This window comes from Pholcus phalangioides, unplaced genomic scaffold (assembly GCF_987345545.1).
Source record: "Pholcus phalangioides strain wild (caught in Gottingen) unplaced genomic scaffold, Ppha-v1.0 ptg000010l_1, whole genome shotgun sequence".
NCBI lineage: Eukaryota > Metazoa > Arthropoda > Arachnida > Araneae > Pholcidae > Pholcus > Pholcus phalangioides.
This window is the reverse complement of record NW_028301603.1, coordinates 20,582,303-20,598,764: the sequence shown is the minus strand read 5'-3', so window position 1 is coordinate 20,598,764 and position 16,462 is coordinate 20,582,303. Positions and strand designations below refer to the sequence as shown.

The 16,462-nt window shown below is 35.0% G+C and overlaps 1 protein-coding gene across 1 annotated transcript in view; it reads left to right on the top strand.

The window, feature by feature from the left end:
• Positions 1-16,462, top strand: part of Nup154 (nuclear pore complex protein Nup154) — a 57,675-nt gene that overhangs the window by 24,797 nt on the left and 16,416 nt on the right. Inside the window, exons 22-29 of the mRNA XM_089237874.1 lie at positions 1,345-1,433; positions 4,021-4,157; positions 4,270-4,329; positions 8,147-8,278; positions 8,493-8,570; positions 11,901-12,097; positions 12,227-12,377; positions 13,061-13,165. Of these exons, the coding sequence (XP_089094000.1) occupies positions 1,345-1,433; positions 4,021-4,157; positions 4,270-4,329; positions 8,147-8,278; positions 8,493-8,570; positions 11,901-12,097; positions 12,227-12,377; positions 13,061-13,165 (949 nt within the window). The remainder of the gene's footprint in view (positions 1-1,344; positions 1,434-4,020; positions 4,158-4,269; positions 4,330-8,146; positions 8,279-8,492; positions 8,571-11,900; positions 12,098-12,226; positions 12,378-13,060; positions 13,166-16,462) is intronic.

Below are 16,462 nucleotides of genomic sequence, written 5' to 3'. Positions count from 1 at the left end.
CATCTGTGAAGTAGAACCTCTCAATAACGACACCCTTGGGGCCAAAAATTTTGTTTGCTAATGGGGACTTACAATATTGTAAGTGAAATTACATGGAACCGTAGGACTTTCCAGGCTTCACAAAATCTCAAGCTTCAAAATATGTTAGCACTCGAGAGCATTTGTTTTTTTTTCTTTTTATCTCTATGAGTTTATAATAAGCGCATGTACATATATATATTTTTATGGAAGTGAAATTTTAACAAAATTATTTGTACCACAACTCTAAAAAAAATAAAGCTCACCTGATTTTACTGTCTGGGGATCAGACAAGTGTTCATTAACGGGAAGTATTCATTAGGATTAGTTAAATGATTAATTAAATAATAATTTTGTTGATAGAGACTAGTACTAGTTTCTATCAAATAAACCTTTAAAATATGTATAGGCAGACTGGTCAGCTTCAAAATATGCACTTAAAAATGTCAAAATATGCATTAAAAACCCAAAATATACACTAAAAAAATCCTGAAAAACTTGCATATTTTCTCATTTTCAATAATTTTTATTTAAAAAGTCACCATGCAAAAAAAAGCAGATATGCTTTTAAAATAAATATTTTCCATTCCTTAGTGCATATTCATTTACAAAAAATATCCCCACATATACCTGCATATGCAAAAAACTTCTACATATTTTTTATTTCTAGTTTGTTGTAGCTGCTCAGTAACGAAATACCAATAACAAAGGAATTTCGACACAGTTTCTAAACAAATTAAATGTTTTTGACATATCTCTAGAAATACTCTTAATAGAAGGTGTTTGGAAAATGCAAACATCTCTTTACAGTTAACCCCCCCCCCCCCACAGATGCAGTCACCCTTCTTTTATGGCCAAGTAATATGTTATTATACATATGCCCTTGTATAATAGAAGTATGAATTTCAAATCGCTGATCACAACTGTCACCCCTCTTTTACAAACAATATTTTTTGTCCTGCCAGTGATTGCAAAAGAGGTTTTACTGTATTATCAGCAATATTTATTTGAAAAATTTTATAAAAGTGTGATTCCCTTTAAATAAACTTTTAAAAATATGCACGTATTCTGGAAATTATTTGCTTTTACGCTTTCATATGCATTAATGTGAAAAAAGGCCGAAATATGCAGTGCATATGTATATATTCCAGGCTCTAATTATCACTAAGAAAATTGCCATCGGGTTATCAATGTTTTGCTATATTAGTTTTTATAATTTTATCATTACAGATACACTTCATATGTTTGTTACGTGTTTCTCTTTTGTGTTTCTTTCATGCGAGTTGGAACTTTTGCATTTTAAGAGTTTTTCTTTTTCATCTACAGAGTGATAGCAAATGGTTCTTTTATTAGCATGACTAGAACTTCACCCGAAATCACAACAGTAGGAGCTCAACAACCTACCACTTCTCAAAGTGAGACCACAACTGATTTTTAAAATTTTTACTTATATAGTGATTTTGATTGCTTTGCTTTTTTTTTTTTTTTTTTTTTGTTCATGCACTACCATGCTTATGTGTTTTCATTAATGTGTAATCATACGAATGGGGGGGGGGGTGAAGTTTAATTTCTAATCATTGGTACATGTAAATGATTATCTTAAATTTAAAAAGAACTTCAGTTAACTTATTTTTGTTTCAAAAATTTTATACACTTAGTTCATCTGATTAGAGTACATGATACCTGTCAACAAGCCTGAGTTTGAATCCCATTTTGAGAATAGACGTATTTGCATTGCTGTCCAAAGTTGACAGTAGGCACCAATTTATGGGTCTTGGTCTAATTTACCCATTCTAAATTTTTTATGGTTTGACAAAATTAGATCACGTGATTAAATGTGCAGGAAAGACAAAATGTTGGCTGGTGGGAAGGGCCATGTGGGAACCTGTGATGGATGGGTTTATATGAAATTCGGGAAATTATTGTTTTCCGTTCCCTTCCATTCCTTTGAAATATAAGATAAAAATTATTTTGAACCACAATATGGCAAAATTACATTATGATTACAAAATTTAAGAAATAAAAAATGCAATAGGCAAGTTTTACTGCAAAATGAAAACTATGAAAAATATCTGAGATAACTTTTGCTCTGTCTTAATGAGTCTACAAAATCCTCAAACAAGTGGGATACAAGAAAGTTTTTATGGCGATGTCCATATGTTATTCACAGCCACATGTAGCTCTCAAAAACATACCAGGCTTTTGATTTGCGACCAAGAAATTGCTATTGCTGGTCATTTTCCTGTACTGTTTTTTTTTTATTTTTCATGAAGCAGTTTGTGGGTGTTATTTCGCCATGTCTAAGGGGATATTGTGTGGAACTCTGGGGTTTTAAGCTGTGCATCCACCCTGATAAAAATATACACATAAATTGCTTTTGAAGTTTCTGAATTGAACACTGGAAACATTCTGATGTACAAAGGGTACAGTGAACCAATGAGAATTGGAAATCAGAGGTGTGTAAACCCTTTTGGAATTTAAGCAAAATGTTCAGTGCTCTCTGCTGTTTTTCATAGTACGTGTTTAAATTGTGCAGTAATATTGGGTGTTATTGCATTGTGCGTTTTTAAATTTTGTGACTAACTGCATCAAATTGCTGTTAAGTGGTGTTATGCATGTCTAGTGTGTACTAAAAATAAATATAAACACAGATTTCCATAATCTTACATCAATCTCATTACATTATTACAGTATTCTTCATTGCCTTTCAAACCAGCCAAGAACTTTTTTGCCCATCTTGTATATTTGCTGCCCCAACTATTTGTAGTAGAAAGAATATCGTCAAATCTTGAGATAAATGCTCATCTATTTTAATTTTTATACATTTGGTGTTGGGGGATATTTTAGTTTAACTGGAATTAGACAAATTATTTAAGTTCAATGTAATTGCATCAATTTCAGAATCACTGTCTACACAAATTGAGTTTTTTCTTTATCTGGGGGAGTCATTCCCTCAGTTGTATCAAACAGAAAATTGTTTAATTTGTTTATATTTTGAGGCAGTCACCAATGTATCTAAGAGGCCATTCAAATATTATGTCAGCAGATTTTTAGCCATTTTTAATCTTTCCCACGTGTCAGCAGAATTTCGTCAGCTTTGCCCCCTCCCATCTCCTATCACATATTGGGATCAGAGGCTTATTCAACAGGGGAGGCATAGGGGGCTCATGGCCTCCCCCAAGAGCAATAAAAAATTTATTTTTGATGTAAAAAAATGCAAATATCGTAAGAAAATACCTTTATATGTTATTATAGTCAATTTATGTTAATTTCAAATGTCATTTGAAGGCTAATAGCTCAAAATTCTTCTTAAAGAAATTCCTTGTGCCCCACCTCTAAGCCTTTTTGCCCCTGAAAAGATCGATCCTACATACTTCCCTGATTGGGATTGCCTCTTGAGAATATGCATAATGAGTCCAACCACCACTATCTGCACTCTGTAGTGAACTTTGCTATGGATGCACAGGGATCATTTTTCACATAACTGAACAGAGAACACAATATTTTTAACTTGTGTTTTACGTTTTGAGCATTAATTAATGGAGTGGTATAAATTGCTGTTTGTTGTAAATTGCAGAGCATGAGCTCTTGTCTTCATCATGGTTCAACAAATTCCAGAGATATTAATCAGTCCATATAGAGATGATTGCTTAAAAACAGCCATTTAAATAATTTGGGGCAATTCCTTCCTATATAGCTATCAATGCAATTATTGTCGATGTGTCTGATCTTGACTATAGCACAAGGTTGGCCCACATCACGCATGGTCAAGTTTTTCAGGTAAATAAGTACACAAATTAAAGATGCCATTACGAATATTTCATATTTTTCATAAAGGGTGGTTGATTACGTAATCATTTGAACATCCCCATCCGTTCGTCATCAAAAGTTAGCAAATTTGACTCCCCTTCTTTATACTGACGTAATACTTGAATGGCCCTTGAGTGTATGTCAAAGAGTAAGCATTTTTTTAAATTTATTTCATTTCTATTTTATCTGCAGTTGGTGATGCTGAAGTACAGGAAAGAACTTCACTTCAAAATCTTCAGTTCCTAGTGAGTCATTCGTGTGAGGTCTTAGGCCTTTGGAAAATTCTATGTGACCATCAGATCGATGTTATTTTTGGTTTATTGGCAGAAGTAAGTTTTTTTCCCACTAATCAAAAAGTATGGCATGATAGTATTATCCAAAAAGTTTTGCATTTTGCAGTGTTTGTCTTAAATTAAAAATTATTATGTGATTCTTCTCCAGAACATGCGAGAACAGCTGAAACAGATGACTTATAAGGACTTTATTGTTGATGGTCTAGTGGTAAGTTGTTTTTTATTCTCACTTATTTCCATAATATTTTGTATGGCTTATGCAGTTGCAGCTTGATTTTACTAACTAGTTCCAAACAATATGTAATGTCTTTGAACATTTTCCCATTCACGAACTGATCCAATCTATTCTGCACAAGCCATTAGAGTGCTTAAAATGTCAACTTTGTCAGCAAAACACATTCTTTCATTGAGATGCTTATTATATTCTGACATTTGATGTAGCCTATCCCCCTTTTCACATTTTCATATTAGCGGTTCCAAACTTTCCAGGGCTCTCACTCCTACTTTTGGTAAAATATCCTACTTTTGACCTACTTTCTCGGTTTTTGTCTTACTTTTTATACTTTTTTTTAATCAAACCCTATCAAAAAAATTTGTATAATTGATTTTAATTGAAGAAGGAATCATCGATATAGTGCCAAATAATGCAAATATAGTAGATTGCAATTAATAATTCTGCCAAAGCAGAAATTGTATAGTTTTTAAATTTATTTGGGGATTGTATGTGGACTACAGTCTAATCCGGTTATAACGAACGTGAAGAGGCCGGAGGAATCACTTCGTTAAAACGAAATTTCGTTATAAAGGAATTCCAGGTTACCTGGCATTGTTCCTATGTGAACTTATTTGGGGGATTAGAAAAGTGTTCGTTAAAACGAGATTTTTCGCTATAACTGTATTCGTTAAAACGGGATTGGACTGTATTTGGTGGTTTATTAATTTTTCATTTACTTAGTTTGAGGTCCAACAAGTAGAGTAGTGATTAAAAACTTCTGCCTGGTTGAAGAAAAAAGTAATTTTGTATCCTTTTCTACAAGTATATGATCTATATATCTTTTTCTCAGCTACCTCGTTGGGCATTTTGCCTGTTGTAGCGTTGTATTTGTATATAATACTCCTAAATGGAGAGCCCTGAATATTCATTAATACAATAGTCATGCAAAGTGGTTTTTTTTTTGAAGCAAAATACTGGCCATATAAAAGTTCTTGAGGTGTGGGTGTACTTCTTTGTATGTAAATGTTAACTCTGCTTCTTAATGACAAAAATTTTAAATCATTTCTAATAATGATCTGTATGAAGTCTGGTCATGTCTGTATAGGAATATGGTAGAATCCTATTTTACAAATTTCTTAAATTTAATAATTTTATTTTTTTAAGTCTGTGTAATAAATAAGGCTTTCGCAGCCATCATTGAACTAATAAAATTTTCTGGATATTAGGCCAATGGAATTGAGAGTATTTTAAAAAAAATGTTTTTGAAAAAGTGTTAGTCCTATAGTTTGTTTAATTAGAGCTTTAATTAATCAAATTGATTAATTGAGTAATTTATCTATGATTAGCTATAGTACTGCTAAAAAACAAAAATATGTGCTTAATGAAATTTTAATGATATCAGGGTATATTGGGGCTGCTGATTTAAAACTGTTATTGGTTTTGTCGAATTGGCTGTAGTTTTTGAGATAATGCATACTCTCAATAATGTGATTTGTATGCTGCTTATGTAATACCATTGAAATTTGATTTTCACTTTATCTCAAACTAAAGCCAATCTGACAAAACCAATGTCAGATTCGAAATCAGTATTCCAAAATCATCCTAAAATCATCAAAATATCTTTAAGAACAAAATCAGTGTTGAGCAGTTAATTAATCAATTGGTAAAGTGTCAATGTAAGGTACTCTTCCATTATAATCATACAACACATTTTCGGCACCAAATTGGCGTATTTTGGCTTGTTTCTTTCTGCATGCCATATTTAAAAAAATGGAAAGAATATTTAACACTAAACGGGAAGCATAAATTAGAAAACAATTCACCTAAACAAAAAGGTGTCAAATGGTATGGTTATAACGAAAGGGTGCCCAATGTAAGATTGTGTTATTACGGTTTTCCCTTTCGATTGGAGAAGAACTTCAAATGCATAGGGTATTGATTCAAAATATGAATATACAAGGCGTGGTTCAAAATTAAGGGGCAATCACACACAGTAATGAAATGAAAACAATTTAAAAAATGGCAAATTTATTAATAGTTTCAAAAATTTACATGATTTTATTTTTCTACATAATCACCATGTCGTTCCAAACACTTTTGATATCGTAAAACAAGCTGTTTCAAACTTTCTGCATAAAATTTCACCGCCTGGGATTTCAGCCAGTTTTGCACTGAGATTTTAAATTCCTCACTTTCCTCAAAACATGTAGACACAAGCCAATTTTTGAGATGTTGAAAGAGATGGTGGTCACCGAGGGCGAGATCAGGACTATAAGGGGATGATCAAAAATCTCCCATCTGAATTTTTGAATTGTTTCCATAGTGTGTGCGGACGTGCATTATCGTGAAGCTCACTGTAAATGTCGTGCAGGTCTTTGTGAGCATCTATGAGCATTTTCAGTACCCATCGTGCACACATTTTCCGATAATTTCAGAGTTTCAGTCATGATTCTCAACAAATGTTGTCCTAGAAACTTTTGGAAATTCTAGAGAAAGATTGTGTATCATATAGCGACAATTTTCTTTCACTTTTGCATTCACATGCTCAACGAGATCGTCGGTCCAGATTCTAGGTCTGCCAATCTTGAACATTTGAACGCCCTTCCTTAAACTCACGACACCATTGCCTCACTTTTCCTTCACTCATTGTGGTAGGCCCTTATGCTTCACACAATTGGCGGTGAATTTGAGCAGCATTATATCCTCTTGCATTTAGAAATCTAATGACTTATCAAATTTCACAACTGGTGGGATGTGTTATTACAGCACTCAGACCTGCCAACTCTCCTGATTTAGGAGGGAGACTCCAGATTTTTCATTCTTCCTCCCGGTTTCCGGATTTATTAAAATTTCTCCGGGTTTTGGCAGAAAATTAGATTTTACGCGAGCTTTCACGTCGTGGCGTCAATGATTACAGTCGTCGTTAGGGAAAACACCCATAGAGGACAGCCATGGTCATTTCCATAGAGCAGTCTTAAAAACAGTCCCTGTGACCGCATTTAAGCAACTGGCAAAGACGCGACTTCGTTTTCGTAGCGTTTATCTGCAATCATTTATCAGGGGCATGACCTTGGTTGCCGAAATTCCTGTATAATCGTTATTGTATTCTATTAACAGCCATACGGTAAACACGTTTTTTCGTCTGCAGCTTTGTAATTTGAATTGTTTTAATTGTTTCTTCCGATTAAACGTCTTCAGAAAAAAAATATAAAACTTTAAGCTATATAAAGCTTTTAAGAGTTCATATACCCAAGATAGAATCACTGATAGCATCCACGAAAGGAAACACTTATATTTTATGAACAGTATGTAGATGTGATTTCTCTATTCTGTATGGAAAGACTGACATGGAATTATGTTCTGCTCAGGGGCAATGCAGAACCTTTCTTTGGGGGGGGGGGGTGTAACTTTTTCTTAATTGATTAATTTTTTTTTAGATTTTTTTGATTGAGTCTATGAGTGCCGGGAGGGGCGGGTCCCACCCCCTCGGGAGAATCTCTGGATTTCAAAAGTTGGCACGTCTGTGCACTCATTTTACCATACTGTCTTGCAAAGGCAGACAACAGTCAAATGATGGCAATATGGCAGTTACATTCCCAACAGACCAAGTAATGCTATTACGCATGTGCGAACCCATCTAAATTGCCATTCGTTTTTCATATGTGATTGGCCCTTAATTTTGAACCGTGCCTCGTATTTCAGCAGAATGTCATGCTTTCACCTCTCTTTATTTGCATATAATAAACAAGTAAGATTGATGATGATTTTAATTTTTGTATGTTTGAAATGTATTATATTTTCTATTGTCAAGTTGTGTGGATTCCTGTCATCAGCATTGATAACCTATTACCTTGAGGATGATTCAGATACCTCATCAGTTAGTAAAAGATTGAGGGAAGTATGCCCAACGATCTACAAAGCTGAAGATGCTGTGATTTCAAAGGTAAGAATGGTTATGGGACTTGATTTTGGATTATGGTAATTTTCAGTCATGAAATTTCATGGATGGTTATGGTTTCCGCAGTGAAATGTACAAGTAGTAATTTGTGCTTTTGAAACAAATGCATGCTTCTAAAACTCGTGTTATATATTATGAGTTGTGTGTGGACAATTTATTTATTACAATATGTGCTCTGCATGTATTGTTTGCATTCTAGGCTCAAGAGATGGTTTTGAATTCCAGAAATACAATAAATGCTTTTGAGAAAAATAAAGAACTGATGGAAGCACTGAAGGTGAGAGTTTCTCTGACTCAAGGTGTGTCTACATAGGCTAACTCACCCTGATTCCTGTTCATTGTGGTTTTGCTTTGCAAATTCGACAAAATTCTCTTCCTCTCTCCACATACAACCTAGTTCAGACAGCAGCTTCGGCTATACAAAATCAGAGACTCAACAGATGCTTCTGTCTCAAATCCATCATTGGTAGAGCCTCCCAAGTGCAATATTCGTCTAGTGTGTGTTGCTTGGCTAGAGGTGAAATATTTTGTGACAGCTGTGTTCACATGGATTAGAAATAGAGGGTCTAGGTCAATTCGTCGCGATCAACTTGTCGCGCGACAATTCGTCGCAATCAATTTGTCGCAGCGTCAATTCGTCGTGCTACAAACTCGTCGCGGTACAAATTTGTCGCAGAGTCAGTTCGTCGCGGTACAAATTTGTCGCAGAGTCATTTCGTCGCGGTACAAATTTGTCGCAGAGTCAATTTGTCGCGGTACAAATTTGTCGCAGAATCAGTTCGTCGCGGTACGAATTTGTCGCAGAATCAGTTCGTCGCGGTACAAATTTGTCGCAGAGTCAGTACGCCGATCAAATAAATTTTCAAAATTCAGTTTTCATGGTATTCATGCCACACTTCCCGCTTTCTGGCGGGATCTCCATTTCTCGCAGCGAGGGGCGTTGGGCGAACACACGAAGATGATAGATAAGTTATGATAAAATAAATTTTTAAAATTAAATTTTCACCGTATAAGCCGCACTCCCGCTTTCTGGCGGGATCTCCATTTCTCGCAGCGAGGGGTGTTGCGGGAACACACCAAGATGATAAATTAGGATCAATGCCCATCCCAAAGCACAATTTGCCTAAGGGGTCATTTAAGTATTACGTCAGGATCGGGGAGGGAGTTTCGGATTTGTTGACTTTTGATGGCGGGGGGGGGGGGGTTGAAGGTCGCTTACGTCATCAACCACCCCTTTTTGAAGATATGAAATATTCTAAGCTGCTGGTGAAATTTTGCTGACAGGGGAGGGGATGGGGGTCAGTGTTTTGCTGATTTTTGCTGACAAGGGGGAGGGGGTCAAAAATGGCTGAAAATCTGCTTACGTAATACTTGAATGGCCCTAATTCACTATTGAATATGTATCTGCCATGTAGAGAATACATCTTTGAGGAATTTTTTACCGACAATATATCTAAGGCTAGCATTACACTATGAAAGTGTTCTAAAAGTCCTTTTATAAAACTTGAAAAATTCAACCAATAAGATTATCGGTTGCATTTGCTCGAATGTAACCTATGAACTTTATTGGTTGGATTTTTTGAGTTTTTAACTTGAGCAACTTATCCGGTGCAAATTAAATTTTGAAAATGTATGTGATCGCAATTTATCATCTCGGTGTGCGCCCCAACTCCCCTCGCTACGAGTAATGGAAATCTCGAGAGAAAGCGACAAGTGTGGCTTATCCGGTGAAAATGAAATATTAATTAAATTAAATTATTAATTATTTCAGGTTCTTGTGGAGATACTGTAGTGGTTAATGTTGGTGGGAGTCTCGAGTCCACATGGGACAGATACAAGTTTACACTTAAAGAGAGCCTCCGCTGTGCTGTAATTTGGGGAATATCATAAACACCGACATTTTTTTACAGAATTTTAAAATTTTATCATAGAAAAAATGATTTTTTTAACATTTACAATAATTGAATAATAAAACATTAATATCAATTGTAATTTTAATTTCGATGTAATTTCGATGATTTTTTTCGAAATGACAAAAAAAAAATTTAATAAACTGTGTGCATTTCTTGATGGAAAAAAACTTTTCTTCATGTTTATTTTTTCACGTATGTGACAAAAAACCTACATACAGATCGCGTGACGAGTTGACTCTGCGATAAATTGACGTCCCGACGAATTGGTTACACGACAAATTGTCACTGCGACGAATTTGTACCGCGACGAATTGGCTCTGCGACGAATTTGTACCGCGACGAATTGGCTCTGCGACGAATTTGTACCGCGACGAATTGGCTCTGCGACGAATTTGTACCGCGACGAATTTGTACCGCGACGAATTTGTATCGCGACGAATTGGCTCTGCGACGAATTTGTACCGCGACGAATTGGCACTGCGACAAATTGATGCGCGACGAGTTGAGCGCGACAAGTTGAGTGCGACAAATTGACCGGCTACGAGAAATAGAAATCCCATCGAACCACTAAAGAACAATGTGTAGGCTAGCTTGCACATGTAGATGCACCTTTACATGATCGCTAACCTTTCTAAAAGTCTTAAAAGAAGAATTATATATTCTGAAGTTCCTCTCATTTTAAAGCTTATTAGCAACAACTATTTACTCATTGGAAGAAAAATTTGTTTGTCCAAAAATTATAACATTTCCATATTCTCTAAAGATCTTCAGGTCAATGGAAAGGTTCTATGATTTATTTATTTTTTTTTCCTGTGGAAAACTCTGGTGAGCAATCATTAGCCAATCATTAAGTTTCTTTTCATTTCTGGTGCATGATTAGCTTTCTGTAATAAGGGTGTAAAATTGAAATCTTGGCTCAATTGACATTTTATTCTAAATCAGAAGAGTTATTGAAGTTGTATCCACACCCATTTACAAAAATTTATTATTTTGAGAACCTGTATTTATTCATGAGCTTCTTAACGCTGAGTACCTCCATGATAACGAAATCTGGGGAAAACTGATTTTTTTAGGAGTAAGTACATAAATTGTTAGGTGTTACTTCCAGCCAGGTAGAAGGCCATCACTTTACCTGAAAGGCTGATGAGACTGCCCCAATTATACAAGGTGGAAGAGAAGGCCTCTGGGCACATTTTAAAAATTAATAACAAATCAACCAGTCAGCTTCAAAGGGTGTGGTTTGCACTGAAATATTCATCATTATCACATTCCAATATGAGTATCTTTATTTAGCTCTTGCTACACCTAAATGGGTGAAAGAGTGCTCGTGATACAATATGGCTTTATGTAATGCAAATTGTCATAAACATTAATTACATCTTGTGTATTATATTGGATATTTAATGTAATTATGTTAGTTTTTTTGTTTTACAGCCCACTGTATGTGAAATTTGAATTTTTTTCAATTTATGTAAAAAACAAAAACTAGGCCACGATAAGTGTTTTAGTGCAAACTGCACCTTTTTATGTCGATTAGTTTATTTGATGTTAATTATTAAAATGTATCCAGCACTTCTTCCTGTATTATTGAAAATATGATATAGCTAGAAAATTTTTATCTTACCACAAGAATGACTATGTGTCTTGCCATTAAATGATTAATGTTCATTTTCTTCAATCGTTTTTCATTTTAGCTGTGTAAGAGCGTATGTGCTAGTCTAGATGTAGAAGAAATGTGTAATCTCTTCAGAGGATCTAACTTTTACTTGGGGATAGTTGATTTGTGTCTCACCACCGCACAGAAAATTGACCCACAAAAATTAGCCTTGCATTTTTACAAGAATGGGAAACCAGCTAATGACCAGCAGGGACAAGATATCTTCATGCATAGGTAAATATATATAAAAATCAATTTTCAGAACAGCACATTCTATATTATTCTTGGGTTATTGTAAATTTTGAGTGCTATGATCATGATATTTACAATGCATCGTTTAATTATCCTTGTTAATATTTATAGGGAAAGGATATACAAAATAATTTTGGAAACGATTGGTGATTTAATGGCGAAATCTGCTAGGTCTCACCCACAAGCACCGAATGCTTCGAGTTCTTTCACTGAGCAGCCATCACAGCAACAGACTCTATCTACAGAGGAAGCAAGAAAATTTGTAAGAACATATTTATTTGAGTTAATACCATCCATTTCGAAAGTTATACCTTTTTATTTTTTAGTACAGTGAAACCCCCCCCCCCACCCCTCTTAATGGTTATTCCTCTATTATGGCTGAATAATTATTTATTACTTTTATTTCTTTTCAATAAGTAATTTTTTTACAAATGAGTTTTTCTGCCAGATCAGTGTCTGCAAAGTAGAAATTCAAACACAAAAGACACCAACAGACAAATCACCCAATGAGGTGATCCAACAAGTTTCCACCAAAAGTTTATCTTGATTCCTAGCTTAGCATGGACATCCTACGAAGAATGACAGATACCACAACCATAAGTCATCCGATTCCACCTACCAATGAAGCTAGGTTTCATGAATCCACCATAATTCGCAGCCTTTCAAGGCCAGATTTGAACCCGGTTCCTGAGAATTCAGTCTCACTGACCTGGCGCCTTACCCCATTTTGTCGCTATAGCAGTATAGGTATAAAAGAAGGGCTTCATACTTTATTTGATAATAGTGAAAAAGCATGTACTCATAGCCTCTCATTAATCCGACAAATATTGTACGAGGGTGTGCCAGATTACAGAAAACTGCCTAAAATGGGAAATTTTTTTGGTCTCTTGATATTTTGTTTTATACAGGTTTAACTGTAAATGATTTCTTTCTTTTATATTGCAGTGCGAAATCATGTTTTCAACAGCGGTAAAAACAGATGACGAGCTGTTTCATTCCACTATGTATGATTGGCTGATCGAAAATCAACATACAGAGTTATTGTTGACTGTGAGTACAATTCTGACATTATTTACTGTACATTATTACTTTATATTTGAAATTTAAACCATATTTATATTTTACTTTATTATACAGTAAAACGTCAGATTACAAAGAACTAGGTTTATGAGTCTCACAAGACGAGCAAAATTGTAAAAAAATGTATATAACAGATTTTCACATTAAAAGCAAGAGATGGCTCTAATACAAATGCAGTAAAACTTCGATTAACCATCACCATCTGGACCAGGGTTGTGACAGATAGCAGAAATCTCTTGATGCATATGTACAATAATATGATTTCACTGTGTGCTTGGGAGGAAAAGGAAAATAAAATCCCTTTTTAAAAAAGTGAATAACACATATTGTATTTAATTTTACAAAATGATCAATATAAGGTCAGCTCAGGCAGTGGCGATGTTGAAAATAGTGTTTTTTGTATTGTATCTCTTCCAAAATTCTTTCACAGTCATGGCATCATCATATGAAAGCAAGCCTTTGATAAAAGTTTTTCTGTAACACTGCTTCATATTTTCATGCTCTGGTCCATAGGCTGGATAAATGGAGTTGTACTCACTGGGAGAAAGAATGTTGTTTTGCCATCATCACTTCTGAGTTCACAACAGGGGTGTGTCGGGGCAGTGCTTCCTGCGGCAACTGCTTTTCGGCCATATGATTTCCAACTTGAGGCACGAAAATGTTGTGGAACCATTCTAATAAAAACTGTTTGGTCCACCAAGCACTATTTTGGGCATAATAGTTCACAAGCATTGCATTCATATCTAAATTTTTGAAAGCACATGGTTTTTTGGATTTACCGATTACAAGCATGGGTAATCTATGATTGTCGGTGACATTTGCACAGACCATAGCGGCGGTGCAATCTTTTTGGACCTAAAAACCTGTGGCTGTTTTTTCCGTATTTTTTTCTTAGACTATGACGGATAACAGAAACTGACGGTTAAACGAGTGACAGTTAATCAAAGTTTTACTGTATTGCATATACCAGAACCTTCTAGACAAGCATGATTTTGAATAAGAGGCTTTGGGTATTCACATTGTTTGTTGAGCATCATATGATCAGAATGAAGGCAACAAATCTCAGTATGGGCAATGCTGCCTGAATGTAGAGTTATCAGATTCGAAAACTAATAAAGGAGGATGCCTGCGTGCACCCTTAGTGACGTCACTTAAACTCCAATTTTTAACAATAAATGGTGCCACTATTCCGACCACTGAAACCGGCCACAACAATACTTTTTCCCATCTCTAAAGAAAAAAAGCTGAAACAGGAAAAAGTTCAGAGAATTTCAACAGCTATTGGTGAATGTGTGCAGAGGTGGGGGAACCACAAAAACACTTGTATCAATGAAGAAATATATGTTTCAAAGTGGGAAAAAAATTCCAGAAACCTGGAAAGGAGAACAAAATTTCAAATTTTCAGAAACGTAGGAGGATGTTTGAAATGACATCAAAAAGGAGGACAGTTGGTAATCCTATCTGAATGAGTTCAGGGACTGGGCCCTCACATTTCTTGGGATTCCTTTTGTTATGCCAATTCATGAAAGACCAAATTAAAATATATATTTTCAAACCCTGATTTAACAAATCGGAAAAAATCAACAGTTTAATTCGTCAAATCAAGAAAATCATGGTGAAAGTGATCAAGAGCAATAACTTACTCGAAACTGCAAATTTTAAAAGCTCCTTGGGAGGGGAGGTTGCTGATACAGATTATTTCTGACAATAATGGGGGGGGGGGGAGGGGAAATACAAACTTAAGAATAAAATCAGGATGCATGGAAAAATTGCTTGATAGAAATTGTTTGATGCTTCCAACATTTTTATCGAATTCAGTCGAAATTTGTCGTTTTTTCCACTAATAAAAACAGGTTTTTTCTTCAGCTGACCTGCTATTTTTACTTATCAAGATGTAGCACGAAATTGAACTAAACATTCGGACAACACAATGCTTTGTGGTATTACACGGATTGCTGAAACCTTCCCACGTACATCCTTAATGGGTTTATTTTCTCCTTTACTCATAAAGGAACATATTCCTATTCCCCCCCCCCTTTTTTTTGTTCGTCTCTAAAGAAGGGCTGAAGATCAATTCTCAGGAAGTCAAATCTTCGGACTGTGGTTTTTGGGAGGGGGGGGGCGAGAAATAAGAAAAAAAAATTGAATATTTAAAATAATATTCATTATATCAAGATTTCAGGAAAAGAAATTGTTAAATTGAGGAATTGGTTGAATTAGGGTCCGATTGTATAGTCAAATCTCTCTATCTCGAAACTGACAAGACCAAAGAAAAATTTTGAGACAGTTTTCGAGAAATAGTGTTTTTGCATAAGAAACTAAAAACACGCTAAAAATAGAGAAAATTTTGATTGATAAAAACTAAAAAGCCTGTACTGTATTTTACATTATACTAATAAAATTATTGGTGAAGTTTGATATGTACAATCACCCTATATGCAAATACATACACACTAAAAAAAAAGTTTTGCATCCCCTCTAATCCAACACGCGGTGCACCAGACTCGCCCCTTCCCTTTTCCCCAGTTAGGCCCTTCTAGCAACAGCTGCAAATATTTCAGGTCCTATCTTCCCAGTTTGCTCCACTAAATGTCATAGTGTTTTTACAGCATGTTTAGTATTTTTCACTCACACTTTTTCTTAATTTCTCTGTAGAAGCTTCTGCTGTATTTTTGTCACCCAAGTTGGCCGTACATTCAACAATTTCGGTATCAGTTAAGGTGCCACAAGTTTGTAGTGAACTGTCCATTTTTCCACAAAATCTGAAAATGAAATTTCTAGCTTCATGCATAAGTAATGCCCCCTTATGTTCTGAAATTTCATCTACCTACTCTACACTTGTTCTGAGATTCGTTGAAGTTTTAGCAAACCATCAGATTTGATTCCTTCATCACTGAGATGACAGCTTTCTTGAAGAAATTTTGAATTGTCTGTTGGCTGACTTTTTTTTTGCCATGCTGAACAAGCCATCCACATGGCATTCACCCCCTATCAATCATAGTATTCGCCTATGATTGACAAGATCCATCAACGCAATAGATAAAAAAATTAATAATACTTTTTACTATTTTCCTTTAACCTCTGGAAAAAAAGGGAGATTTACGCGAAAGAAAATGAATTTTAGAGGTTTTATACTATCATCGTGGCTTGACCTTTGGGATAGAGGTTTTTGAAAATGTCTTCGAGACAGAGGTGCAAATATATTCATTTAGTACAGTAGATGCAAGGATTTTTTCATTTTTTGAGATATAGAGTTTTTCGAGAAAG